General features: G+C 54.2%; 7 protein-coding genes and 1 non-coding gene across 8 annotated transcripts; 3 read left to right on the forward strand and 5 right to left on the reverse strand.

Annotated features, from left to right (window-relative positions):
* Positions 1-766: 766 nt before the first annotated feature.
* On the forward strand, positions 767-4,237 carry LRP88_13649 (uncharacterized protein; the record flags this gene model as incomplete). The annotated part of the gene is made up of 1 exon (XM_083250008.1): positions 767-4,237. The coding sequence occupies one exon, from the start codon at positions 767-769 to the stop codon at positions 4,235-4,237; it is 3,471 nt and encodes a 1,156-aa protein (XP_083094342.1).
* Positions 4,238-5,404: 1,167 nt separating this feature from the next.
* On the reverse strand, positions 5,405-6,325 carry LRP88_13650 (ras family-domain-containing protein; the record flags this gene model as incomplete). Its single annotated transcript, XM_083250009.1, has 4 exons — positions 5,405-5,646; positions 5,702-5,977; positions 6,050-6,164; positions 6,308-6,325. 4 exons carry the CDS (start codon positions 6,323-6,325, stop codon positions 5,405-5,407), a joined length of 651 nt encoding a protein of 216 aa, XP_083094343.1.
* Positions 6,326-13,401: 7,076 nt separating this feature from the next.
* Positions 13,402-14,905, reverse strand: LRP88_13651 (flavin adenine dinucleotide pyrophosphatase; the record flags this gene model as incomplete). The annotated part of the gene is made up of 7 exons (XM_083250010.1): positions 13,402-13,567; positions 13,615-13,834; positions 14,012-14,304; positions 14,416-14,510; positions 14,558-14,602; positions 14,654-14,662; positions 14,717-14,905. 7 exons carry the CDS (start codon positions 14,903-14,905, stop codon positions 13,402-13,404), a joined length of 1,017 nt encoding a protein of 338 aa, XP_083094344.1.
* Positions 14,906-15,246: 341 nt separating this feature from the next.
* On the forward strand, positions 15,247-15,849 carry LRP88_13652 (glia maturation factor; the record flags this gene model as incomplete). The annotated part of the gene is made up of 3 exons (XM_083250011.1): positions 15,247-15,249; positions 15,300-15,611; positions 15,661-15,849. The coding sequence occupies 3 exons, from the start codon at positions 15,247-15,249 to the stop codon at positions 15,847-15,849; spliced, it is 504 nt and encodes a 167-aa protein (XP_083094345.1).
* Positions 15,850-15,918: 69 nt separating this feature from the next.
* On the reverse strand, positions 15,919-16,947 carry LRP88_13653 (Fe-S cluster-binding ATPase; the record flags this gene model as incomplete). Its single annotated transcript, XM_083250012.1, has 1 exon — positions 15,919-16,947. The coding sequence occupies one exon, from the start codon at positions 16,945-16,947 to the stop codon at positions 15,919-15,921; it is 1,029 nt and encodes a 342-aa protein (XP_083094346.1).
* A 751-nt stretch (positions 16,948-17,698) lies between these two features.
* LRP88_13654 lies at positions 17,699-17,770 on the reverse strand. The gene has a single exon. It is a non-coding gene; the product is annotated as a tRNA-Gln (tRNA).
* Positions 17,771-18,599: 829 nt separating this feature from the next.
* LRP88_13655 (deoxyhypusine monooxygenase) lies at positions 18,600-19,624 on the forward strand (the record flags this gene model as incomplete). The annotated part of the gene is made up of 2 exons (XM_083250013.1): positions 18,600-19,057; positions 19,108-19,624. 2 exons carry the CDS (start codon positions 18,600-18,602, stop codon positions 19,622-19,624), a joined length of 975 nt encoding a protein of 324 aa, XP_083094347.1.
* Positions 19,625-19,673: 49 nt separating this feature from the next.
* LRP88_13656 (DNA-directed RNA polymerase I core subunit RPA12) lies at positions 19,674-20,141 on the reverse strand (the record flags this gene model as incomplete). The annotated part of the gene is made up of 2 exons (XM_083250014.1): positions 19,674-19,960; positions 20,027-20,141. The coding sequence occupies 2 exons, from the start codon at positions 20,139-20,141 to the stop codon at positions 19,674-19,676; spliced, it is 402 nt and encodes a 133-aa protein (XP_083094348.1).
* Between the last annotated feature and the right edge of the window lie 33 nt (positions 20,142-20,174).

Below are 20,174 nucleotides of genomic sequence, written 5' to 3' on the forward strand. Positions count from 1 at the left end.
GGGGCCCGATGGATGGGGATGACGACTGATTGATTGATTGCCTGGACATTGAGAGGGCAGAGGCAAGACAAGATGTGAAGAGTATGTGTAGATGTAAAAGCGAGAGGATTAAAAAAGTTGAACAAAGAAGAGTTATAATGAAGCTGCCACGGAAGGGGAGTGTGTACTCTCAGTGTTGTTGGTGATGGGCCAAGGGTTGACCACCACAATAGCCTGGCAAGGCCAAATTGGCGTGAGCTTCAAGCGTCGAGCCATTCAAGTCAAGTGTTGGCAAACCACATGTGTTAGATTGTGCACCTTCTCCTTCACTGCACGAGGGGGGAATGGCTGCTATTCAGGGATGTCAGGGTTCTTTGTTCAGCGGGAGGAGTCGCTTTCGTATGCGGCGTAGTCGATTCCTCGAGGTCAGCCACATTTTCTCGAGTTGAAAGAAACAGGGGGTTAAATAAGGAAAGGAACGGGATGGGGGGGCGGACTCGACGAGACAAAGGCGGTTCTTGTTGGTTGGGGAGTTTCCATAGGAAGGGACAAAGAAACTCTTGGGCATGGCAAGATTAAAATCAAGTCTGCTGCCCCATCTCTCGAGATTTACAACGAAATGTAAGAAAATTTGATGATTGTTGTATTCCCGAGGTTCATTCCTTGACTCTTGTTCTATTCTTCATCTCATCTTTGAAACCAGTGTATATACCCACGTCCAAAGTCATTCATTCTATAAACCCACTACCAGCTCGACTCGTCCATCTGGGTCTCGAGTCTCCCCATCATGTTCCCCTTAAGAAACAACCCCGATGTCACTAATAAGCACGGCATAACACGTCCGAACCGCCGCTCGGCGACTCGAGAGCCGAAAGACTGGAGGCCCCTGCCGAAACTCGTCGGGGTGGACCAGTTTCCCGCGCCAGCGCCGTCCATCTCTGTCACCCTGGTTGACCCGTCTCCGCTGGATCTGCGGCAGCACTTTACTGACTTGCCGGTCCCGGACCCGTTGGCGCCGGCCGGTGGCGGTCCCATGGCTCCTGTAAGACAGGACCTCGGCGACGGAGTCTCCACATCTGCGGACCCGTTCCCGAGCAACATCCCCGGGAACATCATCCGTGGGGTCGGCGGAATCCAGTTGACAACAGATACCATCCCAACGGAAGAAGTCAACAGCGACGACCAAGGCCAGCAAAGCGAGCACCTGAATCCTGACGGCAGGCTCAAGGTGCCCAGAAAGAGGCAGCGCAACAACACGTCAGGCCGGGCGAGCAAGCGGGCCAAGACGATAACGCTGGCAGCAGCTCAGGGGAATCTCCCCACAGGGCCTTGCGACTTTTGCCTCAACCACGAAATAGGCCAGGCCATGTACGCCCAGGATGGGAAATGCAACATTGAGGTAGTGCAGGGCAGCGGCAAGGAATTGTATCACCTCGAGTGCCAGCACTGCACCGACTACCGGTTCTTGAACCTGAGGCGCAACAAGTCGCATGTGTGCGTCGTCGACGGCGACGAGTACGCACACAAGCGGTACGGCCTCGAGGCCCCGGACATGTACCCGGACCACTCGGCATGCACGCGGTGCGTCAAGTTTGGGTTCGAGAAGACTTGCGACGCCGACACCATCCTCGGATACAAGTGCTCCAACTGTAGACCCGACTACGCCTGCACCGCCGCCGGCTGGGTCTTGCCCCTGATGCGGCCCAACAAGCTTCCCCCCGTGCGGCCGTGGTATCGGCACGCGTGCGACCGGTGCCGCGCTCACGCCCTCGAGGACGGCAAGCTCCATGACTTCGAGATGTGCTCGTGGCTAGAAAACCGCACCGAGTGGGAGAACGACACGGCGTGCTCCAGGTGCATGCGTGACGGCATGTCATGCATCGACTCGAGCAACCTTGTCCAGGAGAACCCACCCGTCAAACCCCCCCAAGACTGGTCCATCGACGAGGGTTACGACATCATCTGGAACCTGGCCGACATCACCAGGCATACATCCTGGCGAAAGCCCTGCGACGTCTGCATCCTCAGCAACGTCAAGTGCCAAGTCCATCTCGCTCGCACTGGTCATGCCTGCGAGCGCTGTAGCCAGATCGGTGTCGGTTGCGTTAGCGACTTTGGTACAGCACGCGCTTACTGGCCTCTGTACAGCCTCAGTCAAGTCGGCTTTGGTCCGCACATGCCCTTCGCGGCCTGCAAGAACTGTCGTGTCAACGACCGCGCTTGCGATCGCCAACGTCCCTGTGACTCGTGTGTCATCAACGGTGAAAAGACCGAGTGCGATGACTATCAGCGAAACAAGAAGCAAAACACTCTTCCCAGGCCCGAGGTCGGTAACCTTGGTCCTCTGTACTACCTCTCCATGGGGTTCGGAGCTGACGGCGTCACCTCCATCAAAACAGGGGCCGAGCCCGAGGACTGGATCGGTCCCTCAACTCAGAGGTACGCTGTAGACAACTTTGAAAACGACGGCCTTGAGCGCTACAAGATGATCCTTGACGCCCACAAGAACTTCCGACCTCCATTCCCGGCGAAGCCACCCCATGGCGCTCAGGGTGGTCACCTCCTCTCCAAACAGAATATGGGAAGCATTGGACGGAGCGAGCTCAGGGAGATGATAAACGACATGTGGCCCGGCTACCAAAACCCTTGCCAGTTTGATGCTTACCGCAGCCTCGTCGTCGAGTTGGAAAATGAGCTGCCAAAGAACCCTCCAGTTCAAGCTGCATCTTTCGGTAGCGCTACGAGGTCCAACCCAGGTTCAGGTACGCCTGGGACTCGGACTCGACGGCCTCTGGGTGAACCTGTCAATCCGCCCAAGCGGCCAGCCCGGGAACGGACAGGTTGGAGCCCACCTAAACTGAGGCCAGGCAAATCTAAACTACCTCAATCCACGTACGGTTCTCAGCTGAATGTTGACGCCGACTTGGCTCAACGTCGGGCTGGGCGTCGGCAGCGCCACCAGCCTGCGAACGACGACGAACATGCATTCGGACGGTCCATGAAACCGACCATGGGCATTTCCCCGGAACCGCCTGCAAATGCCCGTCGCGTCATCCTCTGCCGCAGTAACGTATCTTCAGGCCGCGCGCCCCAAGATGCCAGAGCCGCCGACAATGCTCCCTTCAACCCATTTCTGGGCTTCACGATGAAGGGGAAAACAAAGGTGCGGTACAACACCAAATCCAGGAACTCGCGCTGGAAGGTCTTTAACCCGCTCGAGCACCTCGACATGTCGCACTGGCATGTTGCCCGTCGTCATCGAGACAGCAGCAAGACTCATCCTCGCGTCTTCAACATGGCTGAAGGTCAAAAACCCCCTGTGCCCTTGCGTGACGTTCTCCGCGATGTTCCTCGCAAGGAAGCCGAAGAGCGGATCATAGAGAGGTGCGTCGAGCCCAACGATGGTGGTTTTGGCTACTGCAGCAGAGAAAACTCATTTCGAATAAATTGCCAGAGCCGTGCCCACAACAACACGCCGCCGTACAAGTTCCCCGTCTGTAACCAATGCCATATCGCCAGCATAAACGATTTGTTTCGCGAAGGAAACAATCCCATCACAAGGAAGGATCTGATCGGCATGCGTGCCTATCTATGCCATGACTGCGCCGGGCACATCAGCAGCAGAGCCCTGAATGTGCTGGACTACCACGATGCTGGGGCTCGTACCGTTCACGGCACATATGCCAATGACGACGCGCCCAAGGGCATATATAACCCGGACGACGATCCAGACAATGCCGTCGAGTTCAGGCGAAACCCAAAGCCCGGTACTGGCTGCTTCTGCGCGGACAAGGTCCTTGGAGGCTGGCTCTGCCGCTACCACCGGTTGTACTACGCCGAGGAGATGCTCAAGCAATCCAAGCTAGTACATGAGTGGCGGCTCTCATACTTCAAGAAACCTGTCTGCCCCGGGTGCCTGGCAAACAAGCCGCTCGACGCGGTCAATGTGTCGGCCGATCACCACAACTTTGAGGAGGGTGGTCCAACGGCGTGGGCATGTCTGACGTGTAGCGAATGGGTCGTGAACCAGAAGAATGACGAGCACAACAGGCCCGAGGTTGTGAAAGGGGCGCTGAGGACTGCCGAGCGAATAACTGATCTCCTCGCCAGGGTCACCGAGCCTCTTGATGATGTGGAGATGAGTAGCGGAGGGTTTGTGAATCAGGATAGTGAAGGGTACAGCAGGACCATGATGCCTACTGGTTTTCTTTCCACGGTTATCGAGGTTGATGATGACGTAGAGATGCAGGATGGCTAAGCAGAGTCGAGAATGGATCAAGCGTAGTGCTGAATAGTTTGGAATTCGGAGTTTGGCGATTTGGAACCGGTCAAGTCTGGACAATAGATCAACTTTCAGACATGCGTAAACAACGAATTCAGCTGACCTTAAACAGCCCAGCCCAGCCCAGCCCCTAGCAACCATCAGCATCATATCATGCCGCCCGAAACATCTGAGATCTAACATTCCGCTGCCTCTTCACGTGAAAGCCACATGGCCAAGCATCCGAAATGATCGGAATGCGAGCTGCCCGCAGCGCAAAAGACAAAGTTGACGGATAAACACATACACAAAAAGGGGGGTTGCTTGAATTGTCTGACTGAACCATTGCCGCCGGAGAGAACGAGACCGACCTCGAGATGGACTAGAAAATAGGTAGGTAGGTAGGTAGGTAAAAAAAAAAAAAAAAAAAAGAGGAAAAGAGAAGAAGGAACGAAACTGAAAGAATTACATGTATGAAATAATGGATATAGGAAGAGCCTGCAGAACCCATACTTGATCTTGAAAAATCATCCTCCCCGGTGCTGACTGACACAAAAAAAGCAAGGAAAAAGTCGGGTGGGTGGTCTCTCGCGAGGTCCTCGGGGGCGCAGAAGGGCAAACAGGTAAGGTAGCATCCATTGCGTACACGAACGACATCGGCAGCAGAGGCTTCCTCCCCCCCCGGGCATCTGGTTCTTCTCTCTCCTCCGGTAGATTCATGGTCCTTTTTTTTTATCCACAACGTCCAAAATAACGAGCCTCCAGAGAAACGCCGAACCACGCGCCATGTAACATGGATCATGGGTCATCAAGCATGAACCATCTGGCTTGTTCACTCACGTAGACATGACATGTCGTGGGCTTACCGGGCTCCTTGGCCTCGTATATCGCCGCTAGGCATCCCCGTCCGTAGGCTGCGTCCAGTTCAGGCATGCGCGGGCGTGTGTGCCTGAGCCCAGAACCCGACTCCCCAATCCCATGCCATCGACATTTTTCATCTCCATGCCCCTCCGAAGTCTGCTGGCCGTGTTGCATCCTTGCATCGTGTCGCGCGGATTCGACAGAGCCCCGACATGGCAGATGTTCGCCCGTCCACCACACTGCCTGTCGCGTCTCGAGATATAATCTGTCCTCCACTCCATCGCCTTCTCATATCATTCCTCTTTACATGAGCACGCACTTGGCGCAGCATCCAGCCTCTTGCTCGCCGTTGTCCATATCCATGGGCTTGGGTGGGCCGTTTGCGCCTGCGGTGCCGCCGCTGCCGGTCGAGTAGCCTTGCATCTCGCGGTTGTATCTCCGGATTTCTCGCACGATATCGAAAAAGGCCTTGTCAACGTTGATGCGAGACTTGGCCGACGTCTCAATGAACTTGCAGCCGAATGACCTTGCCAGCGCCTCACCCTCTGCAAAATCTGTTAGTGTGTCGCCAGGGAAGCGAGCGCCTGTGATGCTGCATACCTTGTCGTGACACGTCTCGGTCGCCCTCCAAATCGCACTTGTTGCCAACAACGACCATGGGGAAATAGTCCTTATCCTTGACTCGCAGAATCTGTTGCTGGAAGGTGGTAATTTCCTCAAAGCTCTGTCGCGAAGTAATGGAATAGACTAGTAGGAAACCCTCTCCGGTTCGCATATACTGCTCTCGCATGGCGCTATACTCTTCCTGGCCGGCGGTATCGAGGACGTCGAGCAGGGCAACCTCTTCATCGATGACGCACTGCTTTCGGTACGAGTCTGTTGAGTTCAACGCGTTAGCATAGACGGTTACGGGTGGTTGCAGATGGCAGGGGCACGTGTCCAACCAACCTTCGATTGTAGGATCATACTCGTCGACGAAATGGCTCTGAATCAACTGAATGGTCAAGCATGATTTACCGACACCTCCTCCTCCAACAACGACGAGCTTGTACTCTCGTAGGAACTGCAGCGCGGCGAGATGGTTAGCGACATGAGGGTGATGGCATCAAGGGGCAGCAGTAAACAGCCGGCACGGGACCCGCAAACAAGCAGGTTCCCAGGTGCACCAGAGCTGCTCGCTACCTGTGGGTGTCGGTCGTGTCGTACCTTTGTGTTCGCAGCCATTGTGTCTTGATGTTTGAGGAGCTCTCTCTATAGAAGCCTTCACTCGCAGGGCGATGGGATGGAAATCTAACGCGCGCAGGGAGGCTGAATCGTCGTCGCAGGGCCGTCGGATGGATTCAGAGGCGGGCGACGAAGAGTCGGGAGAGAAGGGACAGACAGACGGGACGGTGGGGAGAGTCTGGTCTGGTCCGGCGGGGAGTGAAGGGAAGCAGAGTCAAGTCAAAGGACTGGAAGGCAGAAGAGTCGTCGTTTGCGCGGGATGGCCGATGAGAGGAACAAAGGAAGAGAGAATGAATGCTTTGCCGCTGGGTCGGGCAGACTCTGGCTTTGGCTGCAGGTGCTTGTGCTTGTGGGGGAGAGGAGAAGAAAGAGGCGACGAAGATACGGAAAGGGCCAAAAGGTTCGAGAAAAAAGGCCAAAGCAGAGGGAGTCGACAGTCGGCAGTATGGTACGTACTGTCGCAGAGCAGAGAGAAGAGAAGGGGAAGAAGCCTGAAAGGGGAAAGGGTCGAAAGGTGGAGGACAGGACCAGCCAGGGTGTGCAGGGCAGGGAAAGAAAGCATCCATCCATGGAAGGGAAGGGGGGCGTGGATTGGGAACCAGAGGTGTGTACCGTGTACAAGCTGCGAAGCCCTGGGATTGGCTTGGGTCTGGAGCAGTTTGCTTGCTGGAGTGGAGGCTTCCAAGGCTAAGGCAAGGTACCTGTGACCCGGAGACCATTTGGACATTTACAGCGCCCGCTGGGGAGTTTGCAGCACATTTGGACTGTGAGTAGAGCCACCTCATCAGGTATCAGGTACTTCAAGGTCAACAACCGCAACGTAGGTAGGTAGAGCCCCAGCAGAACAGTATCCGCCGCCTTCCAGGAGCAAACGGGACCGATTTCTCGCGACCGGGCTGGCCTGCTCGTCCTCAACTGAACGAGCCCAGTCGTGCTCAGTGCTCGCCCACGGCCAATGTTACTGGGCGCTCCCGGGCGCTGAGATGGATTGGATGGATGGGTGCGCGGAGTCCGGCCATCACTGGAGACTTCCCGTCCCGTCCTGTCAGTGGATGCTGGGACCGCTAGGCCACTGGAAGCACGGCCGGATTGGTCACTAGGGTCGATAAAGCCCAGCCTCTACGGGCTGCTCAAGGGGACGATAGTCGAAGGGGGGGCGGCGCGGCGGTCTGCGAAAGAAGAGGTTCTTTCATGGCTTCATGAGCTATGTGTGTGTGTGCTCTACTGTGCTGTAGGATGCCGTGATGATTCCCGCGGACTCTGGACATTACCCGTTTGAGACATGGGGGAAAGCATTCTCCCGTCGCTCCTTTTAGTGCGAGGCGCGCAAGCACCTATCATCCGCGTCCAGCTGCCCTCCCACAAGCCCTGCGGCGCCGACTACACAACTGAAATAAAGCCTCTCGATGAGAAATCAACAGCATCTAGCACCGACGCAGGGAGAGTGGCTGGAAGAGCCAGCCGCCTGGACGGCGGGATTGGCTGGGTGCCGGCGAGCTCTGGCTTGGACCAGCACCAGCACCAGCCCAGCTTTGCTTGGACGAAAATGAACTGGATCCGACGACGGAACGGGGGCGAGTTCTGGACCATGTCGCCGTCTGTTCGCCTGGGGGACCAAGAATTTCAAAGCCGAGGCCAACCTTATCGATGAACGGACAAGACAGAAAAGAAACCTGGGAAAACATACTGTCCGGTGGCCTCCGACTTTTCTTCGACTCATGATGGGGAGAGAAGCTGGACTGATCATGCCCGACAGCGGCGAATAGAGGTTGGTCTTTTTTTTTTTTCCTCCCTGGCCCTGGTGGGCTGCTGCTGCTGGCCATCAATCGACGACTTTCAGTGGCTTCTCAGCAAGCTCTCCCAGTGGACGGATGGATGGTCGACTTGCAGAAGAGGTTGGTGAAGGGGGGGGAGGGGGGCGTGGGAGAGAGACTCTGCGGGTCAAGCTTGGCTCTCTCTCTGAATGGATGGACGGATGGACGTCAAGACTGGGGCCCTTGCGAGCACGCTGTTGAGCAGAACGCTTTGGGGGGGCCAGTCAAATCGAATCAATCAATCCCCTGCCGTGGTCAGAGATTCTTTCGTTGCTGGCCTCCATGCAGTTTTTCTGCAAGGGCAGCGGCTGGCTGCGTCTGCTCTGCCAATGGTACTCGCACTGTAGCGTGCTGTGCTTCTTTCTCCTGTGGATGCTTCCATCCATTCTGCATTGTTCTGCTGCACGTCTCGCACAGCGTTAAGGTACGGTCCGCGCTGGCCTCGTACTTGTTCGTTCCCCGTCCGTTTGTTTCCATCCTATATGTATGTATGGATGTATAAGCGGCCTCTCACCGTATATCTTGGTGACCCCCATTTCCTGCTGCTGCTGCTTGTGCTCCCGCAGCAAAGAGTGCGTGCTGCGGCCAACTGAACAAACAATGGCTCTCCTCTCGCTACTGTAGCAGAGTCGAGTAACATTTTGTATTATACGCCGACTGGGGAGGGGGTGGCAGCAGAAGTGGGCAGAAAAGGGGGAATTGGATGGATGGATGGATTGATTGCCTGCCAGGGTCTCTTTCACCTTGATTCATCACAACTCCGACCTCCGGTCTAGAGGCCCGTCACTGATGAGAGCTCAACGGCTACTGTTACTTGACCATTTGGCCGAATAATCCCTAGAAATTAGTTGATCCCTTTATCTTAATATTATTCTCCTCTTCGTCGAGCGAGGCAGGTGGTGGTGAAGTCGTTGTCGTCCATCCATCCATCGTTCGTCGTGCATGGACTGCGGAAACACCTCCGAACGACGCCGGTCCTGACCCCGGCCTTTTTCACTTGAGCAATGGCCCTGGCATCGATCGTCAACTTACTCCATCCGTCCAGAGCCTCCACGACTTTTTGGAAATGAGGAATCCCGCTTGTTACAGAATTCTTCACGACTGCCGCTCCTCTCTTCTCCATCTTTTGTTTCTTTAGTTTACATTCCCAGTCGTTAAATCAGCTGGTTATTGACCTGAGCATGTATGGCTCATTAATCACCTCACCTACAAGATGCAGTGATCACCGAGGGTTCACATCTAAACCGACCCATTCGGGGAACCCAATCGCCATCACCAACTCGCCCATCACCGTCACCTCGGCCGTCTCGCCATCCAATGGGGTGCACTTCTCCATGGCCCAAGCGCCAGTACAACCAAAGTGAGCCGCGCCTTGTATCACCAGTCAACCAACAGCAGCACTGAGAAAGCCTTTCTCGGCCGGTCGTTCCCATCATAAATGGCCCTCATCACTCTCGCCTCATGTGATAGATAGCCTGTCTCGCTTCTTGTCTCTGCCCTTTCCCATCTCACCGGTCCCTTTGTCTCTCCGTCCCGCCCTCGCAACGGTTCCAACATCTTTTCCGTCTCCATGCCCCTGGACCTGGACCTGGGGAAGGGGGTGAGGAGTTGGGACAAGCTCCGATGCTACTGTAGCTTGCTCTTAAACAGCCTAGTCCCGTAGGCCAAGTCCAGGGCCCAGGGATCAGGGTCCTGTTGAACGCCGTCTCTCATCTCTTGTGTCGCCGAGTTCCACCCTAGAATTGATTTGAGGTTGGTGGGTTGGGCGAGACTCGACTTGGCATCCCCAGGCTCCTGATAACGTCTTTGCGTCGTTATCGTACGTGCCTGGGAGGTATGCTTATACCCGCCGTATGCTAACAGATACAGATACAGTTACTGTGCACTATCATGACGGCGCATTTGATGGCTCAGTTGTCATTACGTCTCAACTCTCAAGGTGCGACGCAATTGCATGACCAAAAGCAACCTGCCTTGACGATAGGTACTAGCTAGTCTAACAAGACGCAACCCCCTCAACCATTTTATGCATCAACTGCCTCAACCGCATAGAGACAGGGCCAACCATTACCGAGGCCCATCAGGGCCTGCATCTCTTGTCCCGGCTCCCCATTCACCGGTTCATCTCGTTGAAAGGGAAGAAGGGGCTCAGGACAGAAACAAAGTCTCACCACTTCTGCGGCATCCGTCGTTGTCATCCCAGACAGACAGACACATGCCCACCCATCCTCTCGGAGAGCTTTCCCCCTGCCACCATGCTCCCTGGCTGCTACACGACTCCACACCCCACGACGGCCTGCACCAGCCCAGCACCATCGCATCGTCCATGCAGGGCTACAGCGTCACAGTGGCCGCCGCCCTAGGTGCCGGCGCACATCCACCACGTTGTGCCATTGGCGCCGGCGCGTTTGAGGCTGTTGAAGATGCGAGGATGTGCTCAAAAGGTGCCGGGTGGGGGTTAGGGCGGGTGGATGGATGGATGGCGACAGATGCACGGGTGACGGGGATGGTGAGCCAGATCTCATCACCAAAAATGCAACAGAGATCGCACCCATCACAGGATATCACGGTCATTGCGTCTTGATACGAGTGACAAGGCTAACGATGCAGATGCAGGAGGCGTTTCTGGGGGGCCTGATTTGACGGAATGCCCGTTTGGGTTGCTTCAGCTGGTGTGAGGCCCGGTACACCCAAGGTGGGATCTGGTTGATCTGTGACAAGACAATGATATTGTTATCTCTTAAAGACAACTAGATTATCAAGTCCAGACAACTTATCGAAAGATCTGATATTCACTGATTGCAATGATTGTGCATTTGTTCTGTCATAACAATTATTGCTAAGAAATTGGGTTTGTACGGCATAGGTAGTCAGAGTTGACTCTTGAGGCACAGCGTAACATCCAACGTCTACACAGAACCACAGTTTCGCAGAGAGATCCAGCAGCCAATGCAATCGCCAATCACATAGCCTCTTCACAACACATGATAAGCGAATGGGGACCCTGTTCAACTACAGTGCTACGAAAACAAGCATTGGCTTGGACTTTCGGCACGATGCGCTTTCTCGGTCAAAGAAGAGGGCTAGGGCGATCTTCGCCGAGAACCACCAGAGGCGGTTGGCCGAAACATCTCCTTCGTTTTACCGAAACTCAAGATCGTTGTCAAAAGTCATGTAGCGAGGCCACGAGTCGAGTAAACTAGCTGTGGTTCGTTGCTTGGTTGTGGGTGTGGTGTGCCAAATCGTAGCATTCTACGGAGTACGGTCGGATGTGTTGACAGCCTGGTCTGGCACGCGACTGTCAGTAGTATCTATTGCTCAGATAGAACAAGCCACTAGAACCAACCATGGGAGAAAGTTGAAGCATCGTCCCCCAACAGAATAATCAGGATCGAACCATGGCTTCCGGTCGCGTATCGCACACGGGTGTCAGGACACAACGTCCATAGGGCTTTCCAGAGGAATATCGGCAACGGCAAACCAAACTCACGAGACCTTACTATTTCTCATGCTTGGTATGAACGTCTACCGTCTGACCACCCCAAACCCTCACGGGTAGGTAAATACGTCCACTTGCAGAAAACAATCAACCACTGTATTAGTCCCAAAAGACTGGTGGTGTGAGAGAACTGCTCTGAGTCTCTCATATGCTAATTCTGCTCTCCTGCTTGGCAATATGGCCGTAGTTTTCTGTTTGCGCAGGTATGTGGTTTTTATGATGGAATGATGCTTGAAGGAAGAGTTCCAACTTGTGGCCTGGATGTGAGTTCTAGAAGCGGGCGTGTGCTCACGTGATACAGGGAACAAGCTCTACTTGAGCTCTCAAAGCTCCCATTTGGTCGATTCAGAAAACACCTTCCACCACGGAACATACATCTACATCATTGCCTTGTCAGCAGTGCCATCGATGATCGAACAAGAGCGCAATGTTCATGTGTATTATGCTTCTACTTGCTCCACCATTCAGCTCCCAGCTGACTTCTGCATGCCTCCCAGGCACCACAAACTACGCCTCGAAACTAACCTAGACACTGACACCCAAGCTCTCAAGCCTCTCGTTAAGCCTTCTAGAACATGACGTCCTATGGAGCATGTCTCCACCATTCTAGGCTCCTTTCTGGACTGGTAGCGATATCCACGATGCCACGCCCTTCAGCAGCCCCTTTTTCTCGGTATTTAGATTGCCCTCGCGTCTAGCTTTACACGCCAAGGCGCTCGTCATGTCATGTTTCAATCTCCCTCAGGTCCGGTTTGAGCTCTAACCTTTTGACCTCGGCGCCGATCATGTCACGAGCTTTGCTACCACCACCGTGATTTGCTCTGCTCGCCAAGTCCCCACCTCCGCCTTGTCCACTGCTACCCCTGGTCGATAACGCACCCCAGGTTCGTTCTAGCCCTTTTGCAACTTTGGGCTGGGAGGAGAGAGCTCGAGTCAGTCTTGAACCCACGACGTGCCATTCCATGCTGCTCGAGCCAGCCCCTAGCTTCCCGCGCCGATGCGTCTCGGATTCAATGCTCCTCCTGGGGGATCTGCAATGCAAGAAAGTCGACCAGCCCCTCTTCTGCTTCAAATCGTATGATGGATTGTGTGCTTTGCCGGAAGCAGGCTTGTCCAGGTCGCTCGCTACCACGTTCCGGCCCTGGGAAATGAGACTCACATCCGCTTCCATGTCTTCTCGGTTGCTCAGGTGTGCAGATCGGCCTCAACGTCGCCTAAACTGGGCGAGTCCTTCCGGCCTTGCTCCGGTCATGTCAGAATATGCAATGTGCGCCGGTGCAGATGCTGACTGTCGGTGGGCTTTGTTTTATTACATTGACTATATTAACAGGCCGTCAACTGGCACCTGCAAAGGTCGGCTGGGACACGACCATTAACAGTCTTGCTTTTCCTTCGAAAACCCCTCACTAGCTGCGGCCCGCAGGGGCGATGCAGCTCAGACATATCAAAATCGTCAAGATCAGCGCCCAGTCAGCCGCTCCCATGGCCATACCTATCCAGAGGACCAGGTTCTGGGATATTCCTGCAACGCCTAGGGTACCTAAGCGGACATCCCAAATCAACCCTGGAGACAGGGGCGTATAAACAGACGTGGGAGTAGATGGATATCAGCTCTAACCCATCTATATTCAAGATATGTATACACTACATGATCTATCCAATGGCGACGCATTGCCGTCCTCCTATATTGACACAACTACAACCAAGAGCAACGATCACTTGTCAACCAGCGTATCCATTATGATGTGATTATGCAACCTGTCTCATGGCTCCTTTGTAGGCTCTGCAGTGTCCTTGGTCGCATCTTGGGTTGCCTTTGCTGGCTCCTTCGTGGACTCTTCCTCGCTATTTTCGCCTTCGGCGGTAATCCTTAGACCCTTGATGCCGGCCTCGACTTCGGCAACCAGACTCTCGAGGTAATCCTGGTCCCTGTTTCTCGTCAGCATGGCCCAGCACGAGTTCGCTTGGATACTCACCTTCCAACAAGAGTGACCGTGTTGTGCTTCTTGCCCCAGCGAGGATAACTTCCGACCTTGATACCCTTAGGCTCAACCTTGGCGGCCAGTGTCGTGAGGAAATCGGCCACGCCACTCTCAGGAAGAGGGGTTGAGAACAGAATTCTATGTGTTCCTGTACCCTCGGGATCCACGAGCCTTGGCAGAATATATGGCTTCAATCCCTCGAGAAGCTTCGTGACTGTTTCTGGTTAGTATGCAGAGGAATGGGGTATTGGTGATGCATGAAAAAGGCATCATTGGTGACACATAGGTTGTCACAGCCACACCACCAAAGAGAACGATTTTTCTTCAATTGACGGCCTTATCCACCTCCTGTGACCATTGATGCCCAAATTTACATCATTGGGTTACTCACAAAGCTTTGGGATACCAGGTAATATGTGGACATTGCCATTAACGACAGCAACGGGAACCCACATGTCCTCATGAGGGAAAAGAGCCTGCTGCTTCAAATCTCGAGACTCGTCGGTTGGCAGTTCAGCCATGCGAAGCTTTGCCTTTCTAGCGGGCGAGTCAACGTCCCAGTCAAAGTTGGGCTGGTTGGGGTGAGGCTTGGAGAGCAGCTTCATCTTCTCGAAGGTCTCCTGGTGGAGCTTTAAAGGCAAGTTAAAGGCCTTGGCAATGGACTGATAGGTGATGTCGTCGTGACTAGACAGTTAGTGAGAAACCACGATTGGGGGCTGTTGTCTTACGTAGGACCAATTCCGCCACTGTACACGTTAGCTATTCATCGTAACATTGATGGGCGTGAGTGCTAACCTTGTGACGATAAAGTCATAACGATCGCTCATTCTTCGAACGGCCTCTACGATCTCACTCTCATCGTCCTCAATAACCTCGATTCGCTTGAGGCTCTGCGACAGGTTAGCTCTTGGTTGTATCACGCATCCTTGTGACTTACAATTCCAAGAGAGAAGCACCATTTTGCGAAATAAGCAGAGTTGGTCTACTCGGTCAATCCCTGTATTTCAAGGTTGAGGCTGTGTCAGTCACTCACATCAACAGTCTAGACATCTTGTATTAGCACAGCACATGTAGAAGCAACAGAAGGACTGTCTACCTTTCCACCCAGGACCTCATCGCCAATAATCAGGCACGCCGCCGTCTGAATGGTGCGCGCATTGCGCTCATCCGCCGATATAGGAGCCATGACGCTTCCAAATGCAAATCGTCTAGTAGTGCGAGCAGCAGTAACAGCAACGGGAGCGGAGGAGAGGTGCCTTGCAACCTGGGAGATGCGGGAGAACATGAAGGACTGACGGACGGACGAATAAGAAATGCGCGAGTTCTTATGTTCAATCAAAAAAGCGCACGCAGGAGCCTCGACCCTCGTGATCCTTGTTGGATGTCGTCCGTTTGGGGATGGAGATGGAGCTTGCAAATGACGTTTACTCGCTGGACGGAGAGTGGGGGCGGCTTTCTCTCGGAGTTCGAATTGTGGCGGGGTTGTCCAACTTGCGACTCTCAACTGACTGCCCTAGTCCATCTCGTGATAGCTACCAGAGCTTCGTCTTAGCTTAGAGCTCAACGATAGCAGCAGTTATAGCTTCAGTTCCTTGTTCCTTGTTTGTTTGACCACGTACAGTCACCATGGTATGTCCCCTACGCCTGCATCCTCACCCCCCACCAGCTCACATGTCCAGGCGTCCGAATCGCGACTGTACACCTTCTCCGGGGAGACCAAGGATCACCTCCGCAAGTTCCGACTGACTACCTCACGGGCCAAGGATCCTCAAGCTGTTATTTGTATGTATGTCTCCTTGTCCGCGCCAGTCCCTCTGCCGCCTCGCCATGGCATGCCCAAGCTCACCGACTCGCCAGACATGATTGACAAGCACACATACGAGATCCGCCAAGATGAAGACAAGGTCGTTTACAAGTCCCTCGAGGAAGTCGGCGATGACCTTCCCGACCACGCCCCGCGCTTCGTCCTCCTGAGCTACCCTCTTACCATGGTACGCCCGATCGAGCCTACACCAACCTATACGATGCTGACAGACCTAGGGTGACGGACGGTTGTCGGTCCCATACGTGCTGCTCTTTTACCTCCCCGTTACATGCAACGCCGAGATGAGGATGCTCTACGCCGGCGCCAAGGAGCTGATGCGAAACACGAGCGAGGCCGGACGAATCATTGATATCGAATCCGTCGAAGATTTGGAAGAGATCCCCGACAAGCTCAAGTCGGGTTGATATGCCAAGAGAACAAGAGATGGAAGATAAGCGATATCATAATCTACGTAACTATATAAGAGCCGTCGCCTACTCGTCCGGCAACACGCTCTGGGTATCCAATCCCAACTGCATGGCAACATTCTTGACCACTCCTTGGAACGCGATACAAGCTGGGCTGTCTGGGAACGAGTCGAAGTAACTCTCGCCGTAATCACACGCCATCCTAATCCTTGGGTCCAGAGGTACTGATCCCAGGAAGGGAATACCCATCTCCTCTGCCAGTGCCCGTCCACCTCCTGTGCTCGCCTTGAAGATCTCGCTCGCGTTGGAGCACTTTGGGCAGACGAAGCTGCTCATGTTCTCCGCGAGTCCCAATACCCTGATGCCAGCCTTTCGACAAAAGTCAATCTCCTTGCGCACATCCAGCAGTGATACCTCTTGCGGTGTGGTGACCATGACAGCTCCGTCGATGCCGCTCTCTTTAAGGAATGAGTTAACGCTGAGGTGCTCGTCGCTTGTGCCCGGTGGTGTATCCACGAGTAGGAAGTCGAGGTCGCCCCATTCCACGTCCTTGAGAAACTGTTTAATGAGACCGTTCTTCTTGGGGCCTCGCCAGATAACGGCGTCGTCCCGGTTCGGTAGCAAGAACTGAATGCTCATGACGGAGAGATTGTCCATGACCCAGATCGGTGACCATCCCGTACCACTGACATGTACCGTCTCTCCTTCCACTCCCATCATCTTGGGGATGCTGGGTCCGCAGATATCTGTATCCATGATGCCCACGGTGCTATCCGGGTTGGTCGCAAAGGCGTGCGCCAGCAGGGACGTAAAGGTACTCTTTCCCACGCCGCCCTTGCCGCTCAGCACGAGAATCTTGTGCTTGACATTCTCGAGGCGCGCTGAGATAATGGGAATGTCCGGGTCGGGACCCTTGGGCGCCGAAGCGCAGATGGCCTGGTTCGGGCACCCAGCACACGAGTCCGCTGTGCCGGCCTGCTGTGACTCAGGACCTGGGCAGTGCTGGGGCTCCGGAGCGACGAGCTGCGGCTTCTGCTTTATGGGGTTTGCGAAGACATCCTCCACAGGCTCCGGCGCCTCGAGCGAAGGTGACATTTTTGCGCTGAAGTTGTGTTTGGTGAGGAGTCGAGTGACGAGGGAGGGTGGCGATATGAGCGCCGAAGCTTATTAATGCACTGCGCAGTAGGCGAAGGTGCGACGAGTGTGCTCGGAATACCCGCGTGAGAAGAACTGAACAAGGGATGTTCTAGGTGAAAGATATAGAGAGATGGGTGTATGGTTCAGATGAGAGATCGAGAGACACTTGAGTCGAGGTTCATCACGTAGGGTAAGTAAGCGTCCACGCTGATTCGCTGCTTAGCAAGCGTCGAATGATGGTTTGCGCTACTATCGCCGCGGAGTGACAGGCTTGAATGACAAAATACCTATCAAGGAATTCAACTGTCGAACAAATGGAGGAGGATGGGGATGAATAAGAGCAAAAGGACAAGTTTGAAAAGGCTTTAATTGATCTTTTCAGTTTTACGAACGTACTCTTTCAAGCCATTCTTTTGCAGCTGAACCGGCGTCAGGTCTCCTACCTAACCTGAAGGTCCCAATCGCCGACAACGGAGCCTAACATGAAGGATAAATAACGATACACTACCATGCAGTAAAAAAATAAGAAAAATGTAAGATATATGGAAACACTTCAAGCATAGACCAGAACATTTTCGACATCCATAGCCGCATTTCCGGTGTTGCAGACATTTTCTTGTTCGTGGTAATACCCCACACCTTGGCACGGGCATAGTTCGTGATGGCTTCACACTCAAAGATCCGGATCGTCACCATGAACAAAAAGAAAAGGTCTCGGAGGGAGTCGAACCCTCGCTGGCGGAATCAGAATCCGCAGTCATAGCCGTTAGACCACGAAACCAATGAATTCGAAACGATTCGAATTGAGTGGGATCTGCGCGATTTGCTTCAACTTATAGATCCTTTGCGTGGGTCAGGTTGTGGTTCCACTTTTCTTTTTTGGCTCCGCAGTCGGTCAACTTCTGGGTTATGAGCTCTTCTCTTTCAACTGTAATCACCCTTCATTGATAAAGATACATGGAGCTGTCAGCCTTTAGGATGACTGTTTCGACCTCAGACACTTGTACGGCATGCCAAGCTCGAATCTGTCATGAAAATGCACCCGTCTGACGCGGCGATCACACCAATTCGCTCAATCACATCTTATAGGTCCCATCTCCGAGCCGCTCTGGCCGCCACCGCTTCAGCTGCATGCGGAGATGGATGATGCCGCGTCGAACGATCTCGGAATACCATCGCTGCCTATAGGCAATGTCAATTCTTACAGCTCGGGGATATTGAGAGGAGGAGGTCTTCCCCTCAGTTCAGTCGAGCAATCCCACACAGCAAAGCACCATAGGCTCTCCTGATTTCATACCACATCGCCACGGAATCAGTCGACCGTCCTTGCAAATTGACTTGTTAGGCGCCCCGTTAGGCCCGAAATTGGACCCTGATTGATAACACTTTGCTTTTTTGCGCAGCGATTTTTCGCGTTGCATCCATCCAATGTCCATGGCCAAACCCCACCCCACACACCCCGCCAGATAAGATAAGACGAGTGCCCCGCGGCTGGAAATTTCAATTTTCTGAAGAGAGCCGCAGCCTAAACCGACGCCGCGATCGCCATCACCGCAGACGCTCGTTGAAAAAGAAGAAAAATGTCGTCCGACGCCGAGAAGCCCACCTCCATGGAGACGGTCCTCAAGCTGAGGGAATCCCTCTGCTCTGAGGATACCCCTCTCCCCATCCGTTTCCGTGCTCTCTTCTCCCTCAAGCACGTGGCAGTGACCCAGATCAACCCTGAGGACGTCAAGGTTGCCGCTATCGAGGCCATCGCGGCTGGCTTCACCTCGCCGTCTGCCCTTCTGAAGCACGAGCTTGCCTACTGCCTCGGTCAGACCTGCAACACTGCTGCTGTCAAGCCTCTCCGCGAGGTTCTCGCCGATCTCAAGGAGGATCCCATGTGCCGTCATGAGGCTGCCGAGGCCCTGGGTGCCCTGGGCTGGGCCGACAACCTGGACATCCTCCGAGAGTACCGTGACCGCAAGGGGGAGGATATTAGCATTGTTGAGACGTGCGAGATCGCCATTGAGCGCGTTGAGTGGGAGAACTCGGAGGAACGGCAAAAGGAGAAGTTGCGCCCAAGGTTTGTAAATTCTGTTATGAGGTTACCCTCCCCCTGACATCTTGTTCTAGTGCCTTTTCTTCTATCGACCCTGCGCCCCCAATGCCCGAAACCGACAAGAAGGCCGAGGTCGCGGAGCTCGGCCGAAAGCTCATGGACACGAGCGCGCCTCTGTTCATCCGGTACCGTGCCATGTTTGCCCTTCGCGATCTTGCCTCCCCTCCCGATCTGCCCACAGCAGTTCCTGCTGTGCTCGAGCTTGCCAAGGGCTTCGCCGATTCGTCGGCGTTGTTCCGTCATGAGATTGCCTTTGTTTTTGGCCAGCTGTCGCACCCTGCTTCCATCCCCTCCCTCACTGCTGCGCTGAGCGATGTCAACGAGGCCAGCATGGTTCGGCACGAGGCGGCTGAGGCGCTGGGTAGCCTTGGTGACGAGGAGGGCGTCGAGGATACCCTGAGGCGGTTCCTCCATGACAAGGAAAAGGTGGTTCGAGAGAGTGTCATCGTCGCGCTCGATATCGCCGATTATGAAAAGGGTGGAGAGACGGAGTATGCTTTGATTCCCGAGGTCGGAGGAGCTGCTGCATGATTTATGAATTTGCTCGATCGAGTATGGTGTCTAGTTGTTTTCATGCCACCTAAAAAGCTGTTAAAATAAAGCCAATAGAAAAAAGTTTGGGTTCTTCATACGAGTTTCCGCATTCGCAGTTGTAGATGACCGTGGAACCTTCATCTGCACTGCGCAGCTGCACGGTGGTATACTTGACCTCCTCGCGGCCACACTTGGGGCATTTCTCATGCGCTGTGCTCTCCGTTTGCAGATTGTGCTTCTCGACGGCCTGCACGCTCGACTGCAGCTTCTGTCTCAGAAAGGATGGGAAATCGGAGGGCTTTGTTTGCGTGACAGTAACTTTGGAGCCGGTATCTGCGAGTACGCGTGAGAAATGCCGCCAAAAAGACAATCAATCTGCAGCTTGGGAAGCAAACTTACCCTTATTCTCGGCACCGCAGCACTCGCAGCGCAACACGTTTCTCTGCGTGCCCTTGGTCGCGGGCAGGAGATTACCGCAGTCGGTACAGAAGACAAGGGTTCCAATCGCCGCCATTGTTTTTTCCCTGGGTCGAGCTTGCTCAAACGG

The sequence above is a fragment of the Fusarium phalaenopsidis genome (assembly GCF_050370095.1).
Source record: "Fusarium phalaenopsidis strain FUZ10S chromosome Unknown contig_32332, whole genome shotgun sequence".
Lineage (NCBI taxonomy): Eukaryota > Fungi > Ascomycota > Sordariomycetes > Hypocreales > Nectriaceae > Fusarium > Fusarium phalaenopsidis.